Raw genomic sequence first — 27,929 nt, 5'->3', positions numbered from 1 at the left:
CAAACTTTATTATCATCATTCAAGTATGAAAATAACAATATTGAAAATAAATAACAATAAATAATAGAGTGAATGACATTGCGATGTTGGCTGATCACTAGACGAGCCACACGAAGACGTCAGGTAGGCCCCGCCCTCCCCACACACCCACAAGGAGGAGACGAGGTATATTGAGGGAACAAGTTCAATCTTGTGGTCTTGAATGACAGCTCATGGCCACTGATTGAACACACTGAGGGGAGACGTTGTGGCCCGCGGCCTCACAGCAACCAGGAACGCGTCACACATGTTGTTGATACATGGCTAACAGAGCAGCAGCCATGATGCCGAGCGGTAAAGACTCGTGTCAGCTGCAGGTCATGTGACCCGGGAGTGAATGCTGGTTCAGTCACGCAGACTACAGCAGGATGTTAGCGGGGTTTTGGCCGGTGTGTGTGTGTGTGTGTGTGTGTGTGTGTGTGGGGGGGGGGGTGATAACACGCCACCAGCGTCTTCCTGTGGACATACATGAAACATTACAGCATGACAGGATGCCAACTTCTCAACAGGGACGCACCTTTACCCTCACTCAGGAAACACAAGCTGCTCATTGGTACAACACACAGGTAACATCAGAAGAACATACATGACAGTGGCGTGTACACTCGAACCCACACGCACCAAATAAAACGACGTGACCCAAGGGGGTGAGGACATGAACAGCAGTCAAATGTAGGCATTGCGGTACGGCAGGAATGTGGACGGTGAGACGGCGACCACATGGGTGATGTCATGTGCCCGCGTGAGTTACAGTGTGTGGTTTGTGTTTTTGGTTTATATCTGTGACGACACAATCTCTGGTATTTATATATGTACAATTCAGCTGTACACACAGTTACTGTCCGGCTGGTGCCGACCAACAACCGTGCGTGAATGAGCAGCGTCCCCAACCGCCTCAGCCACGCGCCCCCTACTGGTCCTACAGGCAACAACACCAAGTTGAAGAGTTTGGTTCTAAAACTACGGAGGAATATAAAGAACACGTGAGATTTCGGGGGGGATGAATCAAAAGTTGAATTCTTACTGTCAGCATGAAGTCATGATTCATTATCACTTAACAACCGGCTTCAATCTTTTTCCATATAAAACGTTGCGAATCCACAAGCATGGGAGTTCATTCTTGACCGAGCCGATAGAAAATGAGACAAAATACTTTGTGCCAAATGTGAGGCTTTGGACCAGGTAACTTCTCTCCACCAGAAGCTTCTCAAGTACCTTTTAATGAACGCAGGAGGATGTCGGGGGACGCGGTACCTGGTATTTCCTGAGAGTTTGATGACAACTCGGATGCTGGAGATGCGCCTGTGTGTCCCACCCACTACCAGCCATTGGGCTAAGCTAACTAGCCTGGACCTGAGCTAGCTGATGCTAACACTTCCCACCCACTACCAGCCATTGGGCTGAGCTAACTAGCCTGGACCTGAGCTAGCTGATGCTAACACTTCCCACCCACTACTAGGCATTTTGCTAAGTGAACCAGCCTGGACCTGAGCTAGCTGATGCTAACACTTCCCACGCACTACCAGTCATCGAGCTAGGTTAACTAGCTGTCTTCTGGTCTCCATGAGTCTCTTGGACAGAAGGCTGACGTGTTCATAGATATCATCTATCTCTTAATCTTATTCTCAGAAATGTCTTTAATTTCGGGATGAAGGGAACTTTGGAGTCTTAAGCTAGAAAGAACGGAATGTGTTGAAAGTCGATAAACGTAGCGAGACCTCACCAGAAAACAGAGGACGACACCAAATGAACAAAACGTCCCAACAGCAAGTCTTGTGTCAGTGAAACAAAAATAAAAAGTGAAAATGTCATTCTAAGGACAGCATTTGAAGCAGCTGAGTCCAGCGTCCGTGCGGTCCAGCTGCACAAACTCGTCACAGATTACAGCAAAATAAATGAGTACAAGCAGGAATATAACAGATCTTCATGGAGAGCTATACATTCACGACCAGAACCAGATCCCAACTCAGCTTGGTCACATGCATCTTTGATCCACTAACCTTTCCTCAAGTCTGCAGTGTCCCTGATCCTGAAAGTGTAACCCCCCCCCCCCCGAGGTTCAGGACAGACGCCGCCTCTTCCTCCTGCTCGGCAGCCATGACGGCTCAGTAAGCTTTTGAGTGTTCTCCAGTGATGCGGCTGAAGATGATGACAGCGAGAAGTCTCTCGGTCTCCCAGAGCTCCTATCTGGGACCAGACTGGCATCCTGTCTCATAGCGAGGTGGACTGCTTGATGCTGTGGAAGCTGACCCGTGAGGGGGACGTGGGGATGGACATGGCCTGGGTCATCCTGGCTCTGATGGAGTGCTGCTCCTGCCATCGATGGAAGCGCTTCCTCACAGCCGAGCGCACCTGTCAACAGCAAACCGGAACAGTTCAGCGCTCGTCTTCGCCAGTGTGAACCAGCACGTCTCTGTTGAACCGTTGGCAGGCTCCATTTACGGCACAAGTTCTCACCGGCTAAAGCACATTTAGCACTGTGGCGTGTTAAACATGTAAGTCAAACACAAGTCAAGCCCAGGAGTTACAGCGTCAACATCACGATGTTGAACGGATCACGATCAACGCCGTTGATGGGATGAAACCCACTACAGCCAGAGGATGATGGAACTCCACCGGAGCGACAGACAGAAGCAACAGGAGAGTGAGAGCGACCACACCTGCGACGACAACGCCGGATCAGGAATCTACCTGGGTGGTCACGGCCTTGTGAGCGCAAGGCTGGGATTTGTAGTCGTTTGACTTTGTTAGAAGAATCCGAGGTTTTGTGAACGGAGTTTAAAAGCCAGATTTTGGTTGTGAAAAATAACAGAAGTTTTCGGGAAATGTTTCTCGACAATCATGAAAAACTGCAAGTGTCCAAGTAAAACTACATGTTGTATGTGATGTTCGTGGGTGCTGGTGCTTGGGAACGTTGGAACCTCAAACCGTTGACCTCAGACGGTCAAACTAGAGTCGGATGACTGACTTCAACATTTTTTTCTTGTAAAAACGTCTATCTTCAAAGTAACTGATGAGTTCAGATAAATGTTGCGCAGTCAAAAATATGCAGTCCCCTCAAAGATAGTTATATTCAAGTAAAGTACAAATACCTCTACATTCCTCTTTCATCATTCATATTCTTGGTATCTGCAGATTTTTATATGCCAGCTGTCTAATATTCATCCAGAAGGTTTATATTTTATGAACAGGAGGATGCTCATGGCTGGAGTGCATCTTTCTATCCATCTATCTATGCAACTGGATCATTCTTTTATTAAATGGATGTCCAGGAAACGGCTGTCCTTTTAAATCTCTGTGTATTTAAAAAGCCTCCGTGTACTCGACACGCCACACAGCAGGTCACCGGTGATTAAAAAGGTTCTTCCTATCACCTCCGTCTCCATGATCAATCGTCCCACGTATCCAGCTTCCCTCACTAATCACACCAGAGCTCCACAGTGATACGCTGATCCTCGAAAGAACACAGAGACTCATTTTAGCTAAATATTTTCCTTTTCAAATCTACTTCTGACCAGCGTTATCTTTGGCGCCCGTCCTCTGGCTACACGAATCCTCCACGTTTGAGTACTGAATGTTTTCTCCTTCTCCTGGATGTTACAGCAGGTATCCTCCGTTGATCTGTCTCATTTTGTCCCCCTCCTGCTTTTCCTCTTCCCTCAGCGTGTAACAAAGCACTAAATCAATATCCTCTGGAGGCTTTGCGTGCTGGTTAAGCCCCTCATTGGAGCTACAACATTGTTCCTGATGAGACACTCCATCATCCGCCGGGCCGTCGCAGTGTGGAACCGTCACCCAAGACAGCGAGACGTATAACAAACAACACTAATGGTTTTACAGTGATGTGATATGGAATGAGAGCTAGAGCAGCGCTGGAACTGGTACTACAACACAGGACTATGTTAGTACTGCTACTGTCCAGGTCCCTCGTCTTCAAAGGCAACTTTTAGTTAAAGTCTCTGATTGTCCATCGTCCCCAGAACCAGACCAGAAGATAGGGACCCTCCTCTAGGGAACTGAGACTCAGGCTAGTTAGATTAGCACAATACTAGTAGCTGGTGGGAAGTATTAGCATAGCTCCACCTGAGCTAGCTGATGCTAACACTTCCCACCCGCTACCAGCCATTGTGCTAAGCTAACTAGCGTGGACTTGAGCTCTCTGTCTTAATAATTGATAAGTAGAGACGTGAGTGAAAGGTTAGTGTATTCTTTCAATAAATTACATAAAAACTGCAAGCAAAATAAAATAAAAAATACTGTCCCTTCTGATTTGACCTGATGGGCTATGAGAGAGGAGGCAGAAAAAGGAGTTGCAGAAAGAGCAACGTGAGGAGGAGAGTCGGCGGACTTGGAGAAGAGAGGGATGAGTGGAAGAGGAGAGACGTGAAGAGAAGAACAAGAGAGGAACATGCAGAACAGATAGATAGAGCAGATAGAAGAGAACAAGATAATAAGCCCTCAATCTTTGCATCCTACTTTTTTTTGTTGGAATCTTTTTGTTTCATTGGTTCTTCCATCAGCGGAGGACATTTCCAGGGATGGATGAGCCCTCGTAGGACGGAACGTCTGATAGGAGCATTTGCTGTTTATCGTGCCACCCCGACAGTTCTCTACTTCAATTTGAAAATATTCTTCTGTTACTCAAATCCAACTATTGAGAAGCACATCTACTTGATGGGAAAACTTCATAACTAAAGCAGGCCAGATGATTATGGGATGGATTTAGTTGGTGCAGATTAGTAAGCACAGTAAAATGATTCTTTCCCTCCGCACAAACGCACACCTGTAGGTTTTCATCCTTTTAAAAGTTGCAGTTTTGTTTTGTTTCTTCTGCAGGTGCATCAAGTTCTCAGTCGGGAACGTGGAAGCTGCGCAGGGGGCCATGACGGACGGTGCAGGGTTATCATCTTACATTTTCTGCAGCAGCACGTTCGGCGAACTCAACGCCGACTGAAAGACATTTCAGCTTTGAGCCAACAGCAGGCTGCAAATTACCACACCTGCTTGTTTTTTTTTTTGTGTTGACGTTAATGCTGATTGTTCATCATTTAACAAAAACTAACCTATCAAACAAGGTCATCACCATAACATCAGACAACGATAACAGTCGTAATAACGATAGTCGCACTGGAAAAAGGACGACGACTGCTTTTATTCTCAGCTCTGCATGCATGCTAATATCTCTGTGTTATTTCGAGAGTCTCACTGCTGATTCCTCCATGGTATCAAATTAGGCTTGATGCTGTCATGAAGCTTCACAAATGATGTCACTTATGTCGGTACATGACAAGTCTTAATTATGCCCCTCAAATGAAGGCTGCGGGCTTTATCACTCATTTCCATGCATAAGACACAACGCCAGCCAGTAAAAGGGAGAGTGGAGCCCCAGAGGAGATGGATATAAATAATTGTCTGAGGCAGGAGGAAGGTACCATGTTGGATCAATATGCAGATGGGAAGCTGCTTACCTCACTGTTCAGGAAGCAGTAGAACACTGAGACGAAGAACCCCTGTGTGAGGAAGAGGAGCAAAGCTTCATCAGAGAGGAGGTGTCCAGACCGTCATCCTGTCGGCTCACACGCTTTTACATTATGGCTGACTTTGTAAGGGAGGATGAGGAGGATTACTGCTGGGAAAACTAACACGCAGAACCTGAGCTAGCTGATGCTAACACTTCCCATCCACTACCATTCATTGTGCTAAGCTACTGTAAATAGCGTGCATCTCAGTACCCTCGAGAAGGGTCTCTATCTTCATGTCTGGCTCCGGTGATGACAGACAGTAAAAGTGGGCGTGTTCTTCTGATTCTTGAGACTGCAGTGAGTCGCTGGCACTTCAGTGACATCATGGTGTCTCTGGACATGGGTTGGATGATTAGCAAAGTCTTTCATCGTTCTAATGAAGCCTCGACTTAATCCACCCATTTCACGTTTTGTGAAAGTTTCGTGGTGTAATGTCACGTCAGGTGTTCAGGTGTGTTTTGCATGAGTGAGGGAGCAGCAGGAGCAGCTCCTTGATACGGAGAGGTATCCATATACAAAGTAGCGAATGGATTTATCTGCTATTAAAGTCCAGCTTTTTATTGCTAATCAACAAGAAAATTGGGAGCTCTGTTGTATGGGCCTGTGGCTTCTTGACCTCTGAAAGTGGTGTCTAATTTAAACATCTGAAACGGGAGCTACAGAGTGCAGACGGAGGCTCCTCCTCCGCCCAGGTGACCTTGTTCTCTTTGTGTTTATAATGAAAAGTGCAGGTGAGGTCAATGTTCTCCACACCCCTGGTTCATCACAAACCGCCCACACAGCCACACAGAAAAGACGTGACATGAAATACGCAGCTACTTACCTGGAAGGATTCCAAAAATGAGTTGAAATAAATGAAGACGATTTGAGAGATTTCGTCTTCACCTGGGTTGACAAAGAACAGCATGTAGGTGATTCCCAGGAGAGGAAGGAGCACCAGAGTTGCCTTCACAGCTTTCCTGCAGAACGGAGACAAGCAGACAACCATGACAGGAAACGCCCAGCCGTCTGCCGGCTGTCAGAGCTAGAAAAGTACCGCCACACTCCACCGACCAGGTGTTGTTACATCTCAAACCTACCTGTACTGAATGGTCTCTGATGTGGTTGAGGCTCGCAGTTTGGTCATGAGGATTCTCACAATGTTGAAGAGGAAAATAAAATTGATCTGTGGGGAAGTCCAACAGCAACGTTGTTAGACATAAACGTCAAGGAAAATCAACGTGATCATGCTCTGTGTCTGTGGGGGAGGAGACTCATTTCTGACATCACGGCGCACATCCAAACATTCTGAGCACATTTTAACAAAATTCATTCTTTTGTTATTTTAGCTAGATTGATGACCATCACGCTCCCAGAGATGAAACGGGTTGTGTTCTGGATTGCTGATCAGAAGAAATTTTGGCAGTTGGGAAGAGAATTTATAAAAAGACGTTGACGGTACTTTGTTCATATTTTGTAACGACGTAGCCTCCAGGCCAGAAGTCCATTGAGTCTTATGCAACATTTTCAGTCGGGTATTTGCCTTCACTATGTAGGGAAATTCCAACTTCTAACACAGAGATCACGTGCTTGCAAAAAAGAAGCTAATGAGGCTACGAGTTTGGCTAACATGGTACTGCTACCGCTGTCGGGCCAGATGTGCACAGTCCACATGATTGCGTGGGTAAAAACAGTCAAGATTATCATCTCACCGCTGGCTAATCAACTGGTGTTTCTATCCATGCATAAAGAAATGCATTTCCTTGCATTGAACACTAGGGGGCACAATCTGTTTGTTTTAAGAAATTACAGACACAAGACAAATATATATGGAGACTTTTGCCCCTGGCATGCAATCAGCTGCTTACTCAGAGTGACACATTTATTGTCCTTATATATTTGCGACACATTTTTATGAGAGATTCTAAAAATGTAGCACTGCTATCTGTCTTATTTTCACTGGGAGAGAATCATCAGACGTCTCCTTTGGTGATGGAAGAAGCATGTTGATGATCTGAAGTGCTGCTCAAGATTACTTTTACACAATGTTATGAATGGCTAAATCAATAGCTCGTGCAATAGGTGTGAAATATGTAACACGAGAGCAAAAAATAGCTGAAGGAATAGTTTCCAGGGCTGGCTGACCCGACCTTGGCCCGAACAGATGTATGGCAATCTTTCAAGGCCGATTCATTCAGCGGGTCTTCATGAACACCATGCATTAGAGCTCATGTTATCATTTTAATAACATCCTGTATTTGTCACCTAATTCTTGACATTAAAAGCCAACAGTGGTGAGGCCCCGAGAGTTCATGACCACAACACTCCAACAAACGATTCCACAAATATTCTGTGACCTGAAAAGACTCTTGTAGCATCCAGCGGTAGGCAGAGGAATAAAAGGCCTGCCCAAACAGGCTGCTGCTGCATGGATCAGACCGGAGAAATGTATGTGGAAGTTGCAGCGAGATATTGAAGGAGGCAGATTTGTGCTTTAGGGGAGAGTAAGGCAGTCGAGGCAGAAACACAAAGCACCTCTTCAGGAGATTTTAGTAAATGTGCTGTTTGTGACGGGGATAGGAAGGTCATTCCACCACTGGAGACCCAGCAGCGAGAAAATGGTGGCAACCGAGCAAAGAAATGGCCAAATCGGATCAGCAAAGAGAGTTCCTGAAGAGGCAGCGGTTAGAGTGTCAGGGCATGCATGCGGATAAACCCACTTTCTCCACTCACATACACCAACACAACAACAGAAACACCTTGTAACTGAAGACCATGAACCACAAGGATAAATACCCAAAGGCCCTTAAGACACTGAGAGGTCTTCACAGGTCCACCTGAACCGTAGACTCTAGTCCATGATGTACGTGTCAGTGGAGTCCTTGGTACTACTCAAGCGGATCAGACCAGACCCAGCCATCCACAGAGAGCAGTGTTGGATGCTGCAATGTCCCTCTGGAATGGCGGACACAGACGTTTGAGGCCGAACATTCTCAGGTCTTTCGGTTTAGGGCATTAACATTCTTGTGTTGCCAGACATTCCTCCAGCACATTACAGAAAGAAGCGCTCTGGTGCATTCGTATTTGTTGTACATCTTTACAAGAATTCAGAGAAAGAACCCAACAGGAACTTGTTGTCTTTTCATGTCGCCAATGGACTCGGGGGGGGGGGGGGGGCGCGCAGCATCAAGCATTTAAAAACAGAAGAGATGCCAACTGAAACAGTCGCCCATAGAAAGGTTAAACCAGCAGTGTTCTTCCGAAAACCCAGACGAGGGCATCAATTCTTGGACTCATGGTCAAGAGAGGACCAGATGAGCTCTGTCGACCCTCCACGGTCAGCCTGTCGCTGGAGACCATCCTCCAAGACAGTGGCAGAGGTGTCATAATTGGCTCTAAGGAAAGTAGGTTGGAAGGCCAGGCAGGCAGGAGGGAGTTGGTCCAGCCCAGAGATGACTAAAGCCTGGAGAAAGAGTCTGGCTGAGTCCCCAGACAATCTGCAAATCAGCAGGATCACTGGCATGAACCCGCCGAAGGGCTGCTTGTCTAGCATCACGTACATGGTTAGCAGTTTCAGAGGCCTTTCAAGTGTCAAGTTAATCTTATTATCTTTCCTGTGAGCTGTAAATTACAGCTCAGCTGCTGAACGTGGAGCTGGATGAAGATGAGAGAAGTTGTTTGGTCAGAATGGCATTAACGAAATTTGAAACCTGATGGAACGACGATCTTAAAGCCTGATTAATTTCCCCCCAGGGTGTGACGTTGTGGTGGAGATAATTCCTCATTGGTACGAACGAAACTCAACTTGTCTCTGGAAGTCATTCTTGTTTTTCAGTGCAGAGTCCAAAATGGGCCCATATTTCTCGCAAAGTGCCAAGTGGCAGAGATTTAAAAGCTTGACTCGGTGGGTTAAGTGTTAGAAACTTCCCTTCATCTTCTCTGAGATAAAGTGTGTTGACACATGTTACATTTCTCGCCTACTCGACATTCACAAGGCAGAATGAAGACTAATAGTAGTTATTTTTAACAGCCTCTACGCTGAGTGCAGCTCCTGCAGGATGAAAAAGGAAAGTCTTACCACTAACACCAGAATCATGGGTCCTTGGTAGATGTAGTCTGTGTATACGCCTGCTCGCTTCCCAAACCAGCACCTGGAACGTCAACACAAGCGGAAACGCTGAGTTTTAACAGGCAGATGCATTTAAACTGTCACTCATAAAATATCATCCTGCAGGTCAAGATGTGTTGGCATTCGCTTCCTGACTTCTGCTCAGGGGTTTGAACACGTGTTTTCCAGTCGGTAGTTCACCTGAAGCATGAGTCATAGACTGTTAAGAGATGTCAGCAGCTTCTTCTGAGTCTTATTTCTTCAGAACAAATGAAAACAAAACGATAACCCTTCTAGAAATGTGACCTGATCATCTGTTTTCTGCTACTCAATATTTTCTTGTCAACAAATCACATTAAAAGCCCAACACAAATGTGGGCGTATCCAGTGTAGGCCCCGCCCCCTGAGACAATAGATTCTTCAAGTCAGGCTCAGACTTGCCTTGTTTCCTCTAGAATATTTAGTGCTCATTTCTTCCTCGAGAGTGGGAATCTGCAAGTACTGTTACCGGAATACCGGAGAGGAATACTGTGGAAACATTATACTATTGTCCTGAGCAGCCAGTCAGAGTTCCATCCACCCATCTTCTCCCTCTTCTCCTGTTGAGGGTGGTGGGGGTGGAGCCTATCCCAGCAGCCTTCCCCCTGGACAGGTCACCAGTCCATGGCAGGGCCAACACATAGAGACAGACAACCATTGGCTCTCCCAGCCACGCCTACGGTCAATTTAGAGTCTGGATTAACCTGGTCCCTCTTGATGTCTTTGGACTGTGGAGGAAGCTGGAGTACCAGAGAGAACCCAGCAGGAACAGGGAGAACATGCATGCGTCACGGTGGTGCAGTGGCAGCTTTGTTAGCGAGCCGTGTTAATGTGTTTCATTGGCAGTTTAGGAAGGCGTAATCTGAGGTGTTGGCCCTGCCATGGACTGGTGACCTGTCCAGGGTGAACCCCGCCTCTCACCTGAAGGCTGCTGGGATAGGCTCCACCCCCTGCCACCCATGACAGGATAAGAAGTAGAAAATGGATGGATGGATGGATGGATAAATCTGTTTTTTTGTTTGTACCTCACAGTCGCTACAGTCAATAATGGTAGTCGACTGCGGTCGTTAGCATTGAAAGTGACAGAATCGTCATTAAAAACGCTTCAGTTTGTGCTGCAGGGCTGCAAGAACAGACGGAACCCATGTGGACCCACTATACCTGCTCCACGCCACTGACAGCACGCGTCATGCACGTCTCAGCCTTAAGAAAGATGAAGATGATTGACGGGGTGGATGACGGCTAAACAATGAAAATACAAATCTGATTTGGACATGAAAACAAAGAATGACATTTCCTGACATACGCTGTTGGATCTGAACTAAAAGGCATTAAAGGGCTACTTTCTGTCCCCATCCAGGCCCAGACTCACCGAGGATCTTCAAACATGGTTTACAAATATAACCTCACGTCATTTTATTACCCATTACCTATTTATCACCCTCCCCTGTCGTATAAAACAAACAGCCCTGCAGTAAATCCTCCTGCATAATGTCCAGTTTTAGCCAGCTTTGTTAGCAAGCTGTGTTAATGTATTCTATTGGCTGTTTAGGACGGTGTAATCTGAGGAGCAGTTTAACAGAATAGTTCTAAACTGAGAGGTGTTCCTACTATTTTGTCATTTTTACCCCTCAGTAAAAGTCAGAACCTCCAAAACTGGTAAGTGAGTCTATATCTGAACACTCCCAGTCCAGGTTGAGGCAGTTTTTAGCAAATGTTCAAAAAGTGCATTTACTGGGGAACATTTTCAGCTGCCAAATAATTGATAAGTGCCTTGCACTCCCTCCGCCGTGAGCTTGTTTATCGTCTGTGTCCTGCTATGTGTTTGTACATCTACAGTAAATCTGCATGAATCGATACTGCGGTTCCAGTGCTGCACTAATGAGGGGTTCCTAGCCCTGAACGGTGTGCCCTCTGAGGAGGAGTTGGACGACTCAGACTCAAGCCTCATTTTTATCCCTGGCAGAGGTCTCGGAGGTACTTAAGAGGCTCTGCAGAGGCAAGGCGCTCAGTGTGGATGAGCTTCACCCTGAGAAGCTGGAGGCTCTGGACATCGTCTCAGCTCAAACACCTCTTCAGTGTCACACGGAGGACGGAGACAGACAGGGATGGTGGTTCCCCTGCAAACTCCTCGTCACAGTTCTCTAGTGACGGATAGAATTTGATCCGAGCAGCTGAAAGGACACTCGTCCGTAGGGCGATTCCTCCTCCGGCAGGGTGAGTTCTATCTGGAGTGGAACGTAGCCAGCTGATGGCTGAGACATCCCAGGAGGATTAAACTCCTCTGACGTGAGAACGCCTAACCACCCCCCAGGAGGAGCGTGAGGGCATGGTGGGGGAGAGGAGAGGGGCACTGATACCCCATCCCATACCAGGCAGAGAGTGACTCCAAATAACCAATAATTGTATTACTCATCGTCTCACCCAGAGAGTGTTTTCAGACTTTTCTGTGATTACAGACGTCAGTAACTACCGTTTCTTATAAACTGTGTTTCCAACACATGCAGGAGTCACGTGGTTTGTGTCTAATATCATCCTCATTCGGAGAGAGGGAGCGCTGTGAGGATACGATCTCAGCTGTGGCTTATTGATCGTTGATGTGGGGGGGCAATCCAAGCATCATATTGAACCTAATTCCAATTAAACGCGCTCATTGACTGGTCTTTTGTAGACAATGAGAAACATTGTCCCAGTTATCATTTGATTACAGACGAGAGTGACTCAACTGGAGGGAGATCTTTAACGTTAACAGCTATTTTTACGCTGCATGACGGCGCCACTGATATCACTCAGGCGCTAAGCACCCCCTAATCAGAGAGGGAACGGTTGCAGGGGTAAGGTATAATTAAGAATATTGTACAAAGTGAATGTGATTACAGGAGGTTATTAATAGACATTCATCTTCTTAATGCAATCCACTTGGACTGCATCCCCGTCCTTTTATTAGCAGGCAAAGCAGAAAGTGTCTCTTACTTCTCGTTGTCGTAGTACAGCTTCCCAATGGCCCACGCCACAATTATAGGGAATGGTATACCTGTGAGGCAGGAGGACAAAAAAAGTGTGACAGATTCTTTCATCTCCCTCTGCTATTCAAATCATAAAATATCTCTCCAAGGGATTTCATGCTGGAATATGAAATCCTTGTTAGCAGCCTGCCAAGCTCTGTCAGAGCGATTGTTGCTGGTGTGCAGTGATCCTCACAGGGAACCTCCAATCGTCTCCAGCGTCTTTGTGAATGAACCAAACGCCGGTTTGAGATACTTCAGAGTGATCCACTGATTAGCCGACTTACTGAGGAATAATGAAGCCTACAAACGGTCATTAAGTCACGTGTAATCAGCAGGAGAGCTTGCCAGCTGCTGTGCCACTCTGGAGTCATTAGACCTCCACCAGGAGAATCTTCTGTCGGTCTCAGATGACTTGAAAATGTTGATTTGGTCGACTTGTTTCATCCACTCATCTTCTGTCTGGTCCTCAAACCGAGAGTCGAAGATGAGTGAAGCAAATAAAACTTGATCTTATTTATATTTTCACAGCGGCTCTGAAATATGCTGTCATTTCCCCGTCACACTGAGGCTTCACGCTGCCCCGGGGGAAATGTAATCCCACCAGCACAATGCACCTAATCTCAGCAGCACATAGTTTAGTTTGACAGTGTGAAACGGGCCGCACCGACACGTGAAATCCTGCTGTCTATATCCAGTCAAATGCTCTGTATCCCCCCTTGTGCCCCGCAACATCTCTGCTGCTTTTCAAGACTGTTACTCTTTATATCACCTCTTTATCACGACTACAATTACACCCACGTCTATTGTACCTTTGTGTACTTGAAATGGAGCTTGAAAGTGAGCTTCCAGACGGGTAAACCACACTCATGTTCTCTGTAGAGGAGCTAATTATCAGCAAGGATGTTGTAACCATCCCAGGTCACCAGGAGCGAGCAGGTTGATGGTTGCTGCTCCTGGTGAAGCCTCAAGTTCATATTTCAACTTTTTTTTTTTTTTTAAAGAAAAACCCAGATCATTACGGCACTACCCACAATCCCAAAGAGAGACAGCGGCGTCCCTGATTGGTCTCTACAGCATAATACTGTGCATGCACGGGAGTAGTACCTCCTCCCCATCTAACCGTGAACTTCCCAGAACTGCGAAAAGATTCTACAGTTGTACAACTGTTGTAGAAACATGTGACGTGACATCAGGTGAAGCTCTCCAGGAGGAGTTGGGAACATTCCCAGGCTCCATCGCCTTCACCGGAGCAAATCTGGGAGCAGCCCTTTCCAATCTTAGATGTGTGGTAGCTGCATTCAGGCTGAACGTTAGCTGCTCATCATCAGCATACGTACACCAGCCGATGCAGATGAACATCCACTTTCGCAGTTTGTCGGTGGAGTACGTCAGGACAATGGCAGTGTGGAGGTAGCAGCCTTCGCCAAACATCCAGAAGAAGTTGGTGGAGTGGAAGTAGTTGAAGGAGGCCGTGACGAGGCGACACCAGATCTACATGAAACAGCCAGATGTTTGTCAAAAAGAGCCAACATTTTAAAGCCCCACATTTTTTTTAAGAAGGGCTTTATTCTTTGTTGGTGCTTTTAGCTGGGGAACCAAGGTCAGGGGTCAACAGCGGACACGTACCACGTTACTTTCGTGCACCTCAGGGCTCATGGTCAGCTGGACGATGAACCAGGTGGCATTCCTCAGGATGAAGGCAGTGATGAGGTTCCAATGGATAATGTTTCTCAGGCAGCGGATACTCCTGACAGACAACAGGAGGGGAAAATACTCTTTAGCTTCCCTCACATGACTGGGAATACCTTCCTGGCCCCACTGGTGATTATCACGATTCACACTTTCTGAGACATAGTTGTTTTTCCCCTGTTCACACGCCAAGAAAAGGAAGAAGACTCCGGGTAAAAAGTTACATTTTTGTGAACATATTCAAATAGCAAATTGAAAATAAACGAAAGGAGCAAACACACACAAACATATCGCAGGTCATCAGGAAATTCATTGACCTCTGGTGTGTTGTGAGGAATTACGGACTCCAGACTTCCGTGTGTGGAAACGAGGTGCCAGTGCTTTCAATAAAAACCTTTTTTAATCATCCACATGAATCAAAAAACACTTTCAACACATTAAGAGAAGCATTAAAAGTGTGCTGCAGAATTAAAATACACCAGCGTGGTCATTGGTTCCCAGTAATCTTTCATCCGTAACACAGCCTTCCCAGCACATTCTCTGGAATGGAACTGGGTCTGGAGGTGGCAGTGTAGATTTCCCAGAACATCGATTCGGGCTCAAGCTCAAACTTGACCCCTTCCAGGGAAAATAATAGAACATTTCTGGGAAAGGCTGCTTGTGTCAATAAGGCCTTGTACATTCACACTACAAATAACTGAGGTACCAGTGTGTACCTGAGAGGGTACAAATACTTGTCTCTGGGTGTACGGACGGAAAATCAAGTACCCCTCAGTCGGTCCAAAAGTACATTTCTGGCCTCTGAGGACCAACATTTTACTTTTGAGGGTACAAAGTAAACTGAAAGGTACACACTGTAGCTGTCTTTCAGAGGGCTACACCCTCAGAGACAAGTATTTGTACCCCTTTAAGTACACACTGGTACCTCTATTTTTTAGTGTGTTCTTGTCCAACATTTCTCCAGCGGAGCCCAGGAAGAGAATATGAAGTATAAGAAGGATAAAAGAGTTGAAGAATTTGAATTAAATATCTCCTCCTGCTGAGTCTGAGTGTATTTTAAATGAAGACATGTATTAACTATTCCTCAACGATCAGATCGTCCATACAGGAATCTCACAAAGACACCGTGCTGAACATGAATAATGAAGACGTGTGGCCTTCATGTAACATGTCCCCCTCGCTCCCCAGCGCCCGCCCTCCGCAGATGGAATGTGCAGTAACATTTCATTCCCTCTGTTTGCTCTCTTGTTTGTGTCACATCCTGAGAGTCCAATGTTTTTTTAAATGCTTTAAATAAATCAACCTTAGGATACAATTAAAAGTGGCCCAACTGCCTCAGAGGGAACGGTTGAAAATAGAATGACGGTCAGAACACACCAACCTCAGTCCCTCCTCTGACAGTCTTTATTAGTCGTCACCAGCTAACGGCGGCGTGATCAGCCGGCGAAGGCCACCGTTTCCTCCTCTGCCAAAGATGAATGACATTTTTTTATTTGTGCTGATGGAGCAGACATGCAGAGTTTACCACTGATGGCTTTGTTCTTATACGTTCGTTTTCCTAACATGACACAAGCAGCAGCCTTCAGGGTGCAGAGTCTTGTTGAACCCCGCCACGCACACGTGATGTCACAAGCTGCCATTAGTATGACAAAGGGAGGGAGGGAGTCGTATTCATTACGCTGTGTGACCTCACTTCCCTCGGCGCCCTGCCGCCAGGCTTGGCTGCTGTACATTAATTAAGAGGAAAGTCCTGCAGACTGAAGGGTGAAATATATTATAGTTTCATGTCCTTCCCTCCTTCCTGTCTTAATTACTACACTCTTCCTCACTGTACTTGCACTATAATTAGTGCTATTGTTGTCATCCTGCTATTATTTACGAGTGTGCAGGACTAGAAAGGCTTCATTCTACGGCTCTTTGAACATGGAATTGTGTTTAATTCACCCAAGTTTGCTCCATTACTTTTCTGTTAAAACGGCTGTTTTATTTTACTCTAACGTAACAAAATTGATTCATCGGGGCTGTGCAATAAAATCATCACCACAAAGTGAGACAATATGTTTTTCCACAATAATCTATAATTATTTTAGCCCCTAGCGTTGAAATCGATCTCTTGAGTTTTCTGTGCAACATCGCCGTGGTTTCAGCATATCTATCCACCGCCTCCTGCTCTAAACGTCACTGAGCAATAACTTTATTGTCATTATACAGAGGTTGATATTTCCAATGCGGTGCCAACAAACAACCGTTAAAACTTAAATCTTTAAACATCATGACTTTTCTTCATCCGTCACTTGACCTGATGGGTTTTTCTCCAGCTTCCTCTCCCAGACCACGTCAGTTTAACTGGAGGCTCTTATCTGATGGCAGGCCTGCCTACGAGTGTGAATGGCAGTCGGCATCAACCGCCTCTAGGCCGCGTTAATCCACGTCCTCTTGATCCAGATGTCAAAGTCCATAATCCACTTGGATTTAAGATAAAAAAAACTAACGGAACTAGAAAACTTCTTCTTTGTTTATTGCAGACATTTATTTGTGAGTACTTGAAAGGCTAAATACACATTTTGGTTGACGTCTCACTTCAACTTTTACTATAAATGGAGCTTAAGCCTGATTCTGATCCTCCTCTGCACCAAACCAACATCAGATTATGTAACTTTGGAAGGAGGGTTTGGAGAGTCAGAGTCAAGTTCAAGAGAGTGGCAAAACATTATCAACACCAGGGGCTTCCATGTTGATGGCATGGATACATATCACGTGATATCACTCGCCTTGCTTCTGACTGGCACGTCCTGTGGAGGTGAGCGTCTGCAGGTAGACCTGCTTGTATCTCCTTTCTGAACTATATTTTAGAGGACTTTTTGTGACCTTGACATCACACGAGAGGCGAGGTAACGAGATCTGGGCCGCCATGAAGAAGGACAGCGAGGAGGAGGAGGAGGCAGCGAACAAGACGAGGAAGAAGAACTTGCTTGACTGTGACCGAGTCGTCTGGTTATTGTGTCGTCGCAGACACACCGCTGACAGAACCACGTTACTCATCTCGTTTTTAGTTTATGAATCAGGCAGCAACATAAAGCCTTTCTGCTCCTCAGCCAGCGGAAGGTGATTAAACATCATTTGTGGTTATTTTAGCTGTTGGTTGCTGACAAATGAAAGAAAAACCTTGACAAGGGATTTGGTTTCCATTAGCCAAATGAACACTGGATTTGAATCCAATTAAAGGCTATTGAGCCTCCTCACGTGTCTCCACACTGAGGAGAAACATTACGGCAGTCATTAAAAGAGGAATTCAAAGTAAAAGATGTTCCACTTAGCAGTTTTATCGTGCGTGACTCAGTGATACATCACGGGCGCAAAGATGCTCAAAATGTCATTTCACCGTCTTGAAGGTTGAAGCAGGGGGAAAAAAAAGTCCTGATCTCCTCTCTTTAGGGTTCCTTCCTTGTGTTCTGGTTCCACGACACTGAGCAGCAGTGTCAGATTCTCTGCGGCTGCTTCTCTTCAGTGGTTCAACCTCATTACAAGGTGAAGACGGTGAGCAATAAATGCCAAACTCCTTCCTTGCCTCCGCCAAGGCCACTTTTAGCCGGCTCCCTCCATCTCACCCACCCCGTCTGAGCCACGGCGGCCCACCAACACGGGTTGTGCATAAACGCCATCCTGTAGAGCTTCTCTGTATGCCCTTTCACGCTTTTCGCACTCCCCGGGGGTGTCTCTGGGATCGATAACAGCCATAGCTGTCGAGGGTGCTAAGACCTTTCTCTCGTTAGCGCACGGTTCATTCCAGTTTGTCAGAGAAACTCATTGCACTTCCACTGGTCGTCCCAACAGACCTCCATGTTTCGGTTTCCGTCTCTTCCTGAGATGGAACTATTATTCCCATTTGCGGGGGAAATGTGCCCTACTTTTTGTGGGCGGCTAAACCCCTTTACATCTGCGGGATTGAGATAGGGGAGGTTTCATCCCATGACCAAAAGGTTTTGAATAAGAACGCAACGCGCTTTGAACGAGGGATCTTGAAAATACTGACGTTGCTGTCACATCGAGGATGTCTTTAGGATTATCAGTGGATGGGCGGTGGCGGTGGCGGTGGCAACACTTACCTCAAACACAAGAAGAGGAAGAAGGCGATGAGCAGAGCCACCATGGAGATGCAGTGACCCAGGAAGTTTATGATCACCGCAATCTGATAGTGCATCTTGCCTTTTTTCTGCAAGGAGATAAAACTGGTTGAGCCGTTTTTGATTTACAGAAACAGTATTTTCAATAAATCAAGGCTGAAAATCCCTGTTTTTTATAGCGGCCTCCTGCTGTGTGAGATGAGTAGACACACTTGTATAGATGCAGCATACACAGGAGGCCTGGAGCTGCTGCAGACCGAGGTTCCTCATCTTGCTGTAAATCTGCGCTAAGACCACTGTCTCTCACTCCATTGTGATCGGCTTTCCCTCACAACAGTAATCTGTGCTGTAAGTGGATTTATGTAACCTACTGGTGTCTCCGCCAAGATTAAATGTGAGCATGTTTAATCCCAGCCCCACCCACTCTTGATATATGTCATCTGACCCGTTCACGGAATTTTGGTTGCAGCAGAAACTCGTTCACGGGACATCTTGATGTAACAACTCTTTTCCTGCTGATTCAGAGACCGTTAGATTCCAACCGATGCTCCACAGCCACAATCACACCAGGGTACATTGGGGGGGTAACGTGTCCTCAGGGTTACATTACAAATATATATGTGTACATGTATATATGTACATATATATGTGTATATATACATACACATATATATGTGTATATATACATACACATATATATGTACATGTATATATGTACATATATATGTGTATATATACATACACATATGTGTGTGTGTGTATATATATATATACATACACACAGTACATACATGTATATATACACACAGTACATACATGTATATATACACACAGTACATACATGTATATACACACACAGTACATACATGTACATACACACACAGTACATACATGTACATATACACACAGTACATACATGTACATATACACACAGTACATACATGTACATATACACACAGTACATACATGTATACAGTCTGCTCAGACCTGCTCTCTGATCCATCTCAGTCCACATAAATGAAGGCGGGGAGTGTTTGCACCTTCAACACAGCAGTTTATTGTGTCAAGACAACAAGATTTCTCAGACACAAATGTGCCTGCAGCCGTTTCTCTCTCCTCACGGCAACACTGGAACAAGCAACAGCCTATTTTGTCTCTGGATGTGGACGGATGACACGTTCACACGGCTATTTTTCACGCACGGTGAATCCATGAGAGATGAAATCAATGTTGGGTTCAGCCAAACCCATCAGGAGAGTTCAACGAGCCAGGTGGACGTCATCCATAGTTTTGTGGCGAGATGAGAACTCCAGGACAGGCAGACGTCTTTTATCACCGATGAGGATCTCTGGATTCTGTCTCTCATCTCGTGAAGCAGAGACACCATAAAAGATCATTTGAGGGTCAAATGAAGAAGCATTTCCATGCACTGAGTGATGCATTAAGATGGAGATGAAATAAATCTGAATCTTTCCCACACAAGACAACATCAAATCAAGTGACCAGGTTTTAAAAAGGAAAGCCAAGCCGGGCCTGAGAGGAGGGGGTGGAGGACAGGAGGATATTATAAGACCAACCCACCACTCGCCTCGGGTCTCTCCAAATGTGTGGGCCAGCCGAGTCAAACCTGACTCACTCTTCGTCTTTAAGAAACAACAAAGGTACCAGAGGGTAAAAAAAAGCCTTCAGCAAGTCCCCGAAGGAAAAGAGGATTTTTTTCTCCCCCTCAAACAAACTTTCCAATAAGCATTTGATCCACTCTGCTCCTCTCCCAGTGGGACCGCCGACTATCCGGTTCAATACCGACTGAACTTTAAAGAGAAGCAACTTCAACTCTCCCTCTTCCTCCCTGATGTCAGTCACGCTGCTACTTGCTGATTTATCGCATGGCTACAATAAGAAAAATGAAATACACACTTCTGAAAGGTCAGACACTCTATCCGTCTCTGTCGGGGATCGACTGGACATCAGACTCTGGATAATGGCTTGGCTTCGGCTCGCAGGTTTACAAATGACTGCATCCATTACATGACAGGGCAGCGCAGCGGCAGCCTTCAAGAATACGGTCCAGCCTAGTGTTGTCCACCACAAGTGCGTAATTGAGCCACGCTATTGCATCATGGGCAGTTCATCTGGAGCCAGTCCTTCACTCACTGAAGTCTGAGTAACGGCCCACATCTTATTCATTCATTTATTAAAATCGTGTTCAGCATACACAGACGTGAGGAGCGTGAGGAACGGGGACATCGTCCTCCTGGGATGGAACCAGAGTATAAACAGCAAGTTTTTTAGAGTTGACATAGAAAACCAGCTGTTGTTACATGATGAGATCAAGAACTGAGAGAATGAAAGTCTCCTCGGAGTCGAGAGCTAAAGGGTGAGTTCACCCGAAAGAGAAAATTCAGGCAATCCCTCCTCACCCTCGAGCTGATGCTGATGGAGGGAAAGGTGAAGAACTGGTGAAGAACCGTTGGCCTTGCCAAGACAACTGACTCATCCACTGAGGTAGCTAAGTAGGACATTTTCAGAAAGGAAGGACATGAGCGGGACACGACCTGGACCGGAGAGCGAGGACTTCCCGCTCACGCAGACGAGTGAAGAGAAAAATGTCCAAAATACATTTGAAAGTTTGTGTTTTCACCCCGTGGTCCTCTGGAGGTCAGGCTGCTCCACGTTAGCTCGCACTAGCACGGGCCGCTTCCTGACACAACTGTTGATGTCATCCTTTTTCAATCCAACAATTAAAAATAATTAAAGCACGAAGAGATAAAAATATGTAAAAATAGGCCTTGGAATCGGATGTCAACAGAATGGAAATGACTCTGGCTCTACCCAATGTCCAGATTTAGCTCCTGGCCCATGTCGCGCTGAGTCAGCTACCTGCTGCATCATTCACTTATTCAACATTTAAACAAAGCATTTCAGAAATCCGGTCACACAAGAAACAGCAGTCTGATCAGGAGTGATCAGCAGGACCGTGCTGCCGCCGTCGCCTCTAGGAAGCACAGTGACCTCAGCTCCGTATTTATTCCCTCTGCCTGAAAAATTAGCCAGCGAGTTCTGGCAATGGCAGCTCCTGAGAGTGTGATGCTAAAGATTCATCACTCGGGGGAAAATGCTAATCATCAAGAATGTTCTTATCAACGGAGGGCCGGCTCAGATTTATGGCCGCTTCTAATGACACAGAAAAATCATTTATGCTTTCATATCATTTCTACTCAGTGGCCGTAACTCATGCAGGGATCAGTCTGAGCGCCGCCGCCGCCGCCGCCGCCGCCGCCGAAGACCGCCAGCCTGTCCAGGAACTTTTAACCCTTTGAGCTCAGCTGATCAAACTCTTCCACTGACAGCCCCTCAGTCTCCACTGTCCCATCCTTCCACAGTTACAACATTTAATTTTCCCTTTTATGTTGCTTTTTATGGCTTTTGTTTAATGGTTCATTTTATGATGTTTTTATTAAACTTTATTGTCATTACAAGTTATTATTATACTTCTCTGTTTTATATCTGTGAATTTGTTCTTTTATCGGCAACTTACATGAAATCATTTCTCATATTTGCATCTTATTTGCCCAGTCACTGTAGAATGGTGTAACTTTATTAAACAGGGAGTCAGGGACAGTGCACAAAAGAGCATTAACCTCACGTCCATCAGGTTCCTGGGCAGGCAGACGTACGAGAGACGCGATGCCCAGAGAGTACAGAAGCGATTCCTTCTCCTGGTTTGCGTCGGCTTATAACTTTTACATTTTTGACCCCAAGACAATTACGTTATCTGATGTTCTCTACCTGCGGATGTGCTCTTGTGTTATATATATGGATTTTTATAGATCTCATAGTCTCTTATTGTCCTTTGTCTCCAGAGCTGAGAGCCACGCTAGTTAGCTTAGCTTAATGAATGGCGGTGGGTGGGAAGTGTTAGCATTCATTGTGCTAAGCTAACTAGTGTGGCTCTCAGCTCCCTAGAGAGGGGCTCTATTTTTTTGTCCATCTCCAGGGACGAAGGACGATGAAAGACTTTCATTAAAAGTTTAGCCTGTTGAACCTGAAAGCCCTGAAGACGTGTGTCGACCTTTTCTCTGTTGCCATAACATGAACCATCACAGCCAATAATACAGAGCAAGGGTTTGTCTGTACAGAATGAAAAATTAAAAAAAAAACCTAGAGAGAAGTCAACAAGGGTTGTGATGTTTATGGGAACTCAACTGTTTCATATTCAGTTCAACAGATGGTGAGGCTGGGCAACACGGCGTCGCATCCCTCTGTCCTGTGCTATCTATTATCGATACATCATCATTATGGGTTATTAAGTGCAGCCTAATTTGGGTCAGCGCGTTCTGTCTGAATGTCCAAGCCTCGAAATGAGTGCTCATCACATCACAATACGCCTTCCAAGGTGGAGGTGAACAACGTGCACATGTGAATGGATGAAAATCTGGAGCACAGCAGGACCACAGCATCAACACCCTGCCGCCGCCGCCGCTCTCCTTGTGACAATGTCTCTTGTCATTGTTTGCTTTTTGTGTGTACGTGTGTTGAAAAGACGAATAACCGCAGGTTGATTCCCTGCTTTTAACGAGCTGGAACCCCACAACTTTATGTGAAATGACATGGAATGACAAGAACGGCGGCGGCGCCTGTGAGATGCTAATTCTCAACAATCACTGTGCTTTTGAAGGGGATTCCTTCCAGCGATGCTCCTGGCTCTTCCACAGCACCAATAATGTATTTCCAGGTTTTTTTTTTTTGCCCATAATAGTCCCTTCCTCAAATCCTGGATCTATATTTGCTAGCAATTACTCCGCTGCATTGTTAAACCCGCCTCTGTTGTGCGTCTTTGATGAGCATGTGTAGTTGCCGTAAGCTTCGAGGGCCTTCATGAAAAGCCTCATTCATGGGGACAGAGCCTTACCTCCTCGTGCAGTATGGCCTTGCACATGGAGTAGTTCCCCTTCAGGGCCCACGTCCCGTTGGCCAGGCATTTTCTATAAACATTATCTGCACACAGAGAAGAAGAGGACTAAGTGTCATGCTGCATGGGGAAGGTCAGGTTAATTATCTAACGTTTACCAGGAAGTCAGCCAGAGTGAGGCTCTTTTCAGAAAAACACTCTTAAACTTCATCTTCAGAAAATGAGTTGTGGCGTTTTACACACCGTAGTACATTAGGTGTTTAGGTTATTAGGTTTGACTGACACGGCGGCACAGGAAACCTAAGTACGCTGGAACGACAGAGAACCTGAGGTCAAATTGATTGTGAAAGCAGTACCAACGTGTGTATCGTGCTTTTCAAGTACAGAGTACTGTTTCGAGCTCACAAAGGAGATTGTGTTCCTTCCTGGAATACTTCTTGTGTAGTAGAACTGTTAAAAGTCTAGACAGACTGGAACGTATGAATTGTTATCCAGTGAAAGGAGTGATTTGTCTGTTTTACACGTCAACAGACAGAAAACAGCACATTAACATATTCAGAGGACTAATTGTGGGCGGGGCCACAGAAACGCCGCACGTGCAGCAATGAAACAAAGCTGCCATCATTCGGAGCTTGTTGCTGATCAGATCTGTGACAGAAACAGCAAATAATGGGACGTCTGTGTGTTCATGATCAATTTAAACAGCCTTTAACCAGTCAGATGGCGAATTAATAGAGAGCGAGCGACATCACTTATCATCCAGCTGCAGCAGCGCTCAGAACAATGAACACACATCTGAGATTTACAGGGACATTCGTCATCAAAACACTGTAAACACCATCCCAGCGAGGCCGAATGAAGAGATGAAACATCATGAAAAACACATTAGGCAGTAATATCCATGATCCTTCACGCCAGGCGTCGGCGCATCGGACAGAGGCCATAAAAACATGTTCTAAAATCCAATCAAACGGATGCAAACCACTGGATGCGCTTGTTTTAAATACTGCACATGCTGGAGTTCGACTCTCAAGCAAACTTGACATGACACAAAAACTACCAGCCTGGTTTTGACTGGACTTTGATGCAGCAAGGAAACAAGGACAGAGTGTTTGGTGGTCGATCTGTACAGCTTCACGGAAGCAGAGATGGGACGGCACAGTGAAGACCGGTTCATCCTGCACGTTAGACGTAGGCAGACGAGCCTTCCTCTGTCTACTTCCTGCAGGGTAACAGATACGGGCCAACAGAGCAGAACCACCACAGTGGTGCCGGGTAGAAAGACACAGAGAAAAACACTGAAACCATGAGAGGTCGTGTGAACTGAGAAAATACTATGAACTTCTACTATAAACATTTATGATGTTGCAGGGTGAGATAATTGCAACAAGATGGCCGGCGGGCAGCGAAGGAGGAGTGGAGAGTCAGACTTTAACCTGCCTTCTAGTGGGTGCATCGGGAAATTTAAGCTCCCCTTTTTTTCCGCATAAAAGGAACATAAACCAGTCCACACAATTATTTCCTGTATCTACTATCATGCTTCCTTTCAATTGTAAAGCAACTTTTTTGAATTGTGTGAATGATAAAGGCTATGTAATGCAGCCAGAAGATGGCGGTGTAGAAAACATGGCTGTGAGAGTAGAAGAAGAGGAAGAAGAATGTGACCTTCAAGTTGTGACGCGTCTTTCACAGCGACCAACACGGGACACGCTGCTGCTGTCCGACAACCACGACAAAGTTTGAGAATATCTGTGAAGGTGACGGTGTCAGAGCAGCTGATCAGAGATGAGGATGAGAATCAGAGCTGATTCTGAAAAGAGCTTCCATCTCCTCTTTCTTCTCTTTCGAAAAAGGGCAAAAACCACCTCAGGCAAGAATAAAAACTTTCAGTGAAACTCGGGGACTTCTTCCCCATCAGCTTTTTCTACTTTGATACTTCAAAATGTATCAGAAGATGTCGACGGAATCCCGTCTGATGTCATGTGGGCTCAGAGACTGGAGACAGATTCCCTCTCCTCAAAGTCACAGAAGTTACTCCTGTTGTATAGAATTCTCCACTTTTTAGCTTGAAAGGCAGCAGCATGTAAATTCCTGCTTGATTTAAAGTGGCACTGTGACATTTTCTACTTTTGAGGCTAATCCGGAGCGATATCCTTCCAGCCCGTCTCATAAACTGTGATTCTTCACACGTTTGCTGACACTAGCACCCTCTTTACATCTGCAACGACCTCCACTTCTTCTCACAATTTGCAAAAAAGCTTATTAACCCATGCCATCCTCCGATCAAACCAAACCTCCACCTGAGGAGATTATTGGCATTTAACAGCTAATTGCCGCAGCAGGTGATTCTGGACCCGCGTCAGGAGTGGACAGGAACTCCTGGGTCAACCGGTGTTTATTTCCTATTTCCTAAAATAAATTCAACATATTGATGGCGACTGTAATCTGAACAGTGGGAGGTTGGAAAGACTGCTGTGACAAATGAGTGAAATTGTATTTCTCCGTGCCGGCCCGTCGTATTGTCGCACACACTTGGTTCCACAGTCACAGGGCAGAGATGAAATAATCTGCAGCGAATTTCACATTTGTCATTTCACATTTATTATTTCTCAAGCTGAAGGAAATGAACATTTGTTAAATAGGCCACTGTGGAATTGAAATACTGCAAATGAGGCAATTTAAAGTTGAGGACGAAGACGTCAGAGAGATGTTTGAAGAGGAGTTTTGAGGCCGCCGGATCTCACAGCCTGGAGGCGTCGCTCGTTTAGACGAAGTTATACTCCTTCACATTTCATCTAAATGAACGTCACGTACATCCCTGGCGTTCAAGCTCGTCGTCGCCAGGTAAATCTCTGCTTTGCACATTAGATGGCCTTGGTGTGTGCTGCCGGGTGCGTCCCTACTGAGCGTGCTCTATAAGCCAAGCTGGGCGAACTTCCTCAGCTAACTTGTAAGTGCATAAATAATTAACCATCTTTTAAACTTCCAAAATGTTATCAGACCAAACGGATCAGATTCTGATGCAAGACATTTCTCTGAGGTTGTGATATTCAGAATAATTCATCCATCATTCGTACGGCTGGAAGTGTAGCGCCGCGCCGGAGCTATCATTACTGCACAGCTTCACATGATTTATATCGCACATTTAATACATTGAGTGCATTTAAATGTGATTCAGAAAGAAGAAAGATGAATAAACAAGATTCAAAGGAGGAGAAAATACACTCACAATGCATTTTAACTGAAACAATGCCAAAGTTCAACCCCGGCTGGGGCAGGAAACTGCACGATGCATTCAAGTGCACTTCGTTAACTCAAATATCCATTCTATAGGAAGGGTCGGGAGGTTGTTAAAATGACAACTTTCATTTATTTATTGATTTAATAAAATGTCATCACTCTCTTCTTCTTCTTTTGTATAAAAACAAAACAAAAAAAAAACAGCAAAAAAAATATTCCAATGTTCATAATTCCATTAAATAATCAAACTGAGGGCGGCCCGGTGGAGCAGTGGTCCTCACGGTGGCCCCCCAGCAAGAAGGTTGTGGGTGGAGCCCCGGCTGCAGCACGGGGTCTTTCTGGGCGAGTCTCCATGTTCTCCCTGTTCCTGCTGGGTTCTCTCTGGTACTCCAGCTTCCTCCACAGTCCAAAGACATCAAGAGGGACCAGGTTAATCCAGACTCTAAATTGACCGTAGGCGTGGCTGGGAGAGCCAATGGTTGTCTGTCTCTATGTGTTGGCCCTGCCATGGACTGGTGACCTGTCCAGGGGGGAAGGCTGCTGGGATAGGCTCCACCCCCACCACCCTCAACAGGAGAAGAGGGAGAAGATGGCGGGATGGATGGAATCCAACTGTTATCAGTGGTTCTCATCCTGGCCACATAGTTCTATTCTCATTATTGAAAATATGAACCACAATTTATTTCCTTCCTGTCGGCCTTTACAGCTGCTTTTAGCCACAAAACAAAGTAAATGTATTATGCAGAAAACGTTATTTCTATCTTTCAGATATTCTGCAGGTGAGTTCTAAAGCTGAGACGTTCAAGAACAACAGCAAGGTCAGCAGAACATTACAGTGTGGGTTAAAGATGGGAAACAGGGAACTGGCGACGGGGCTTGAACTCCCGTCTCCTGCAGCAGAGTTTGTTTCAGACTCAGACGACAGACTCGTTGGGCCCGGCCAGCCGCCGACTTGCCTCCTGACACGGACCAGCTGTTACCAACAGGAACCGCCGACCATCACTGTTGAACCAGCAAATTTGTGTCTACCACTATAAAAGGGTTTAAATTGGTGTTGTAAACATGTGGTGCTGGTGCTTGCGGAAGCTTGAAGCGTTCGCTGAGCTCGCCTGCTGCAGCAGCGCAGCTGCTTCTGGTAAGAGGTTTTTGAACGGCGTCAGCATCCAGAACTAAAGAAACACAAGATGGAGTTTGTGTTTGCACTCTGCTGCGAGGCAGCATCTTCTCACTCCAGACATCTGAGACGCTGCCCACTTGTCTAATATTACG

The 27,929-nt window shown here is 45.8% G+C and overlaps 1 protein-coding gene across 3 annotated transcripts in view; it reads right to left on the bottom strand.

Annotated features, from left to right (window-relative positions):
- Window positions 1-2,115: 2,115 nt before the first annotated feature.
- Window positions 2,116-27,929, bottom strand: part of LOC147240062 (corticotropin-releasing hormone receptor 1) — a 71,595-nt gene continuing 45,781 nt past the window's right edge. For all 3 annotated transcript variants that reach the window (XM_086195855.1, XM_086195854.1, XM_086195853.1), the window contains exons 5-14: window positions 23,421-23,506; window positions 18,491-18,597; window positions 14,322-14,442; window positions 14,033-14,186; window positions 12,661-12,721; window positions 9,619-9,691; window positions 6,641-6,726; window positions 6,385-6,520; window positions 5,508-5,549; window positions 2,116-2,391 (exon numbers count right to left, since the gene is read on the bottom strand). In XM_086195855.1, the coding sequence (XP_086051981.1) occupies window positions 2,251-2,391; window positions 5,508-5,549; window positions 6,385-6,520; window positions 6,641-6,726; window positions 9,619-9,691; window positions 12,661-12,721; window positions 14,033-14,186; window positions 14,322-14,442; window positions 18,491-18,597; window positions 23,421-23,506 (1,007 nt within the window). In that variant the 3' untranslated portion in view covers window positions 2,116-2,250. The remainder of the gene's footprint in view (window positions 2,392-5,507; window positions 5,550-6,384; window positions 6,521-6,640; window positions 6,727-9,618; window positions 9,692-12,660; window positions 12,722-14,032; window positions 14,187-14,321; window positions 14,443-18,490; window positions 18,598-23,420; window positions 23,507-27,929) is intronic.

The sequence above is a fragment of the Aulostomus chinensis genome, chromosome 23, assembly GCF_037954235.1.
Source record: "Aulostomus chinensis isolate RoL2024-O1b breed Wild chromosome 23, RoL_Achi_v1.0, whole genome shotgun sequence".
Taxonomy (NCBI): domain Eukaryota; kingdom Metazoa; phylum Chordata; class Actinopteri; order Syngnathiformes; family Aulostomidae; genus Aulostomus; species Aulostomus chinensis.
Note: the sequence above shows the minus strand (reverse complement) of the source record. Positions and strands in the feature narration are given on the sequence as shown.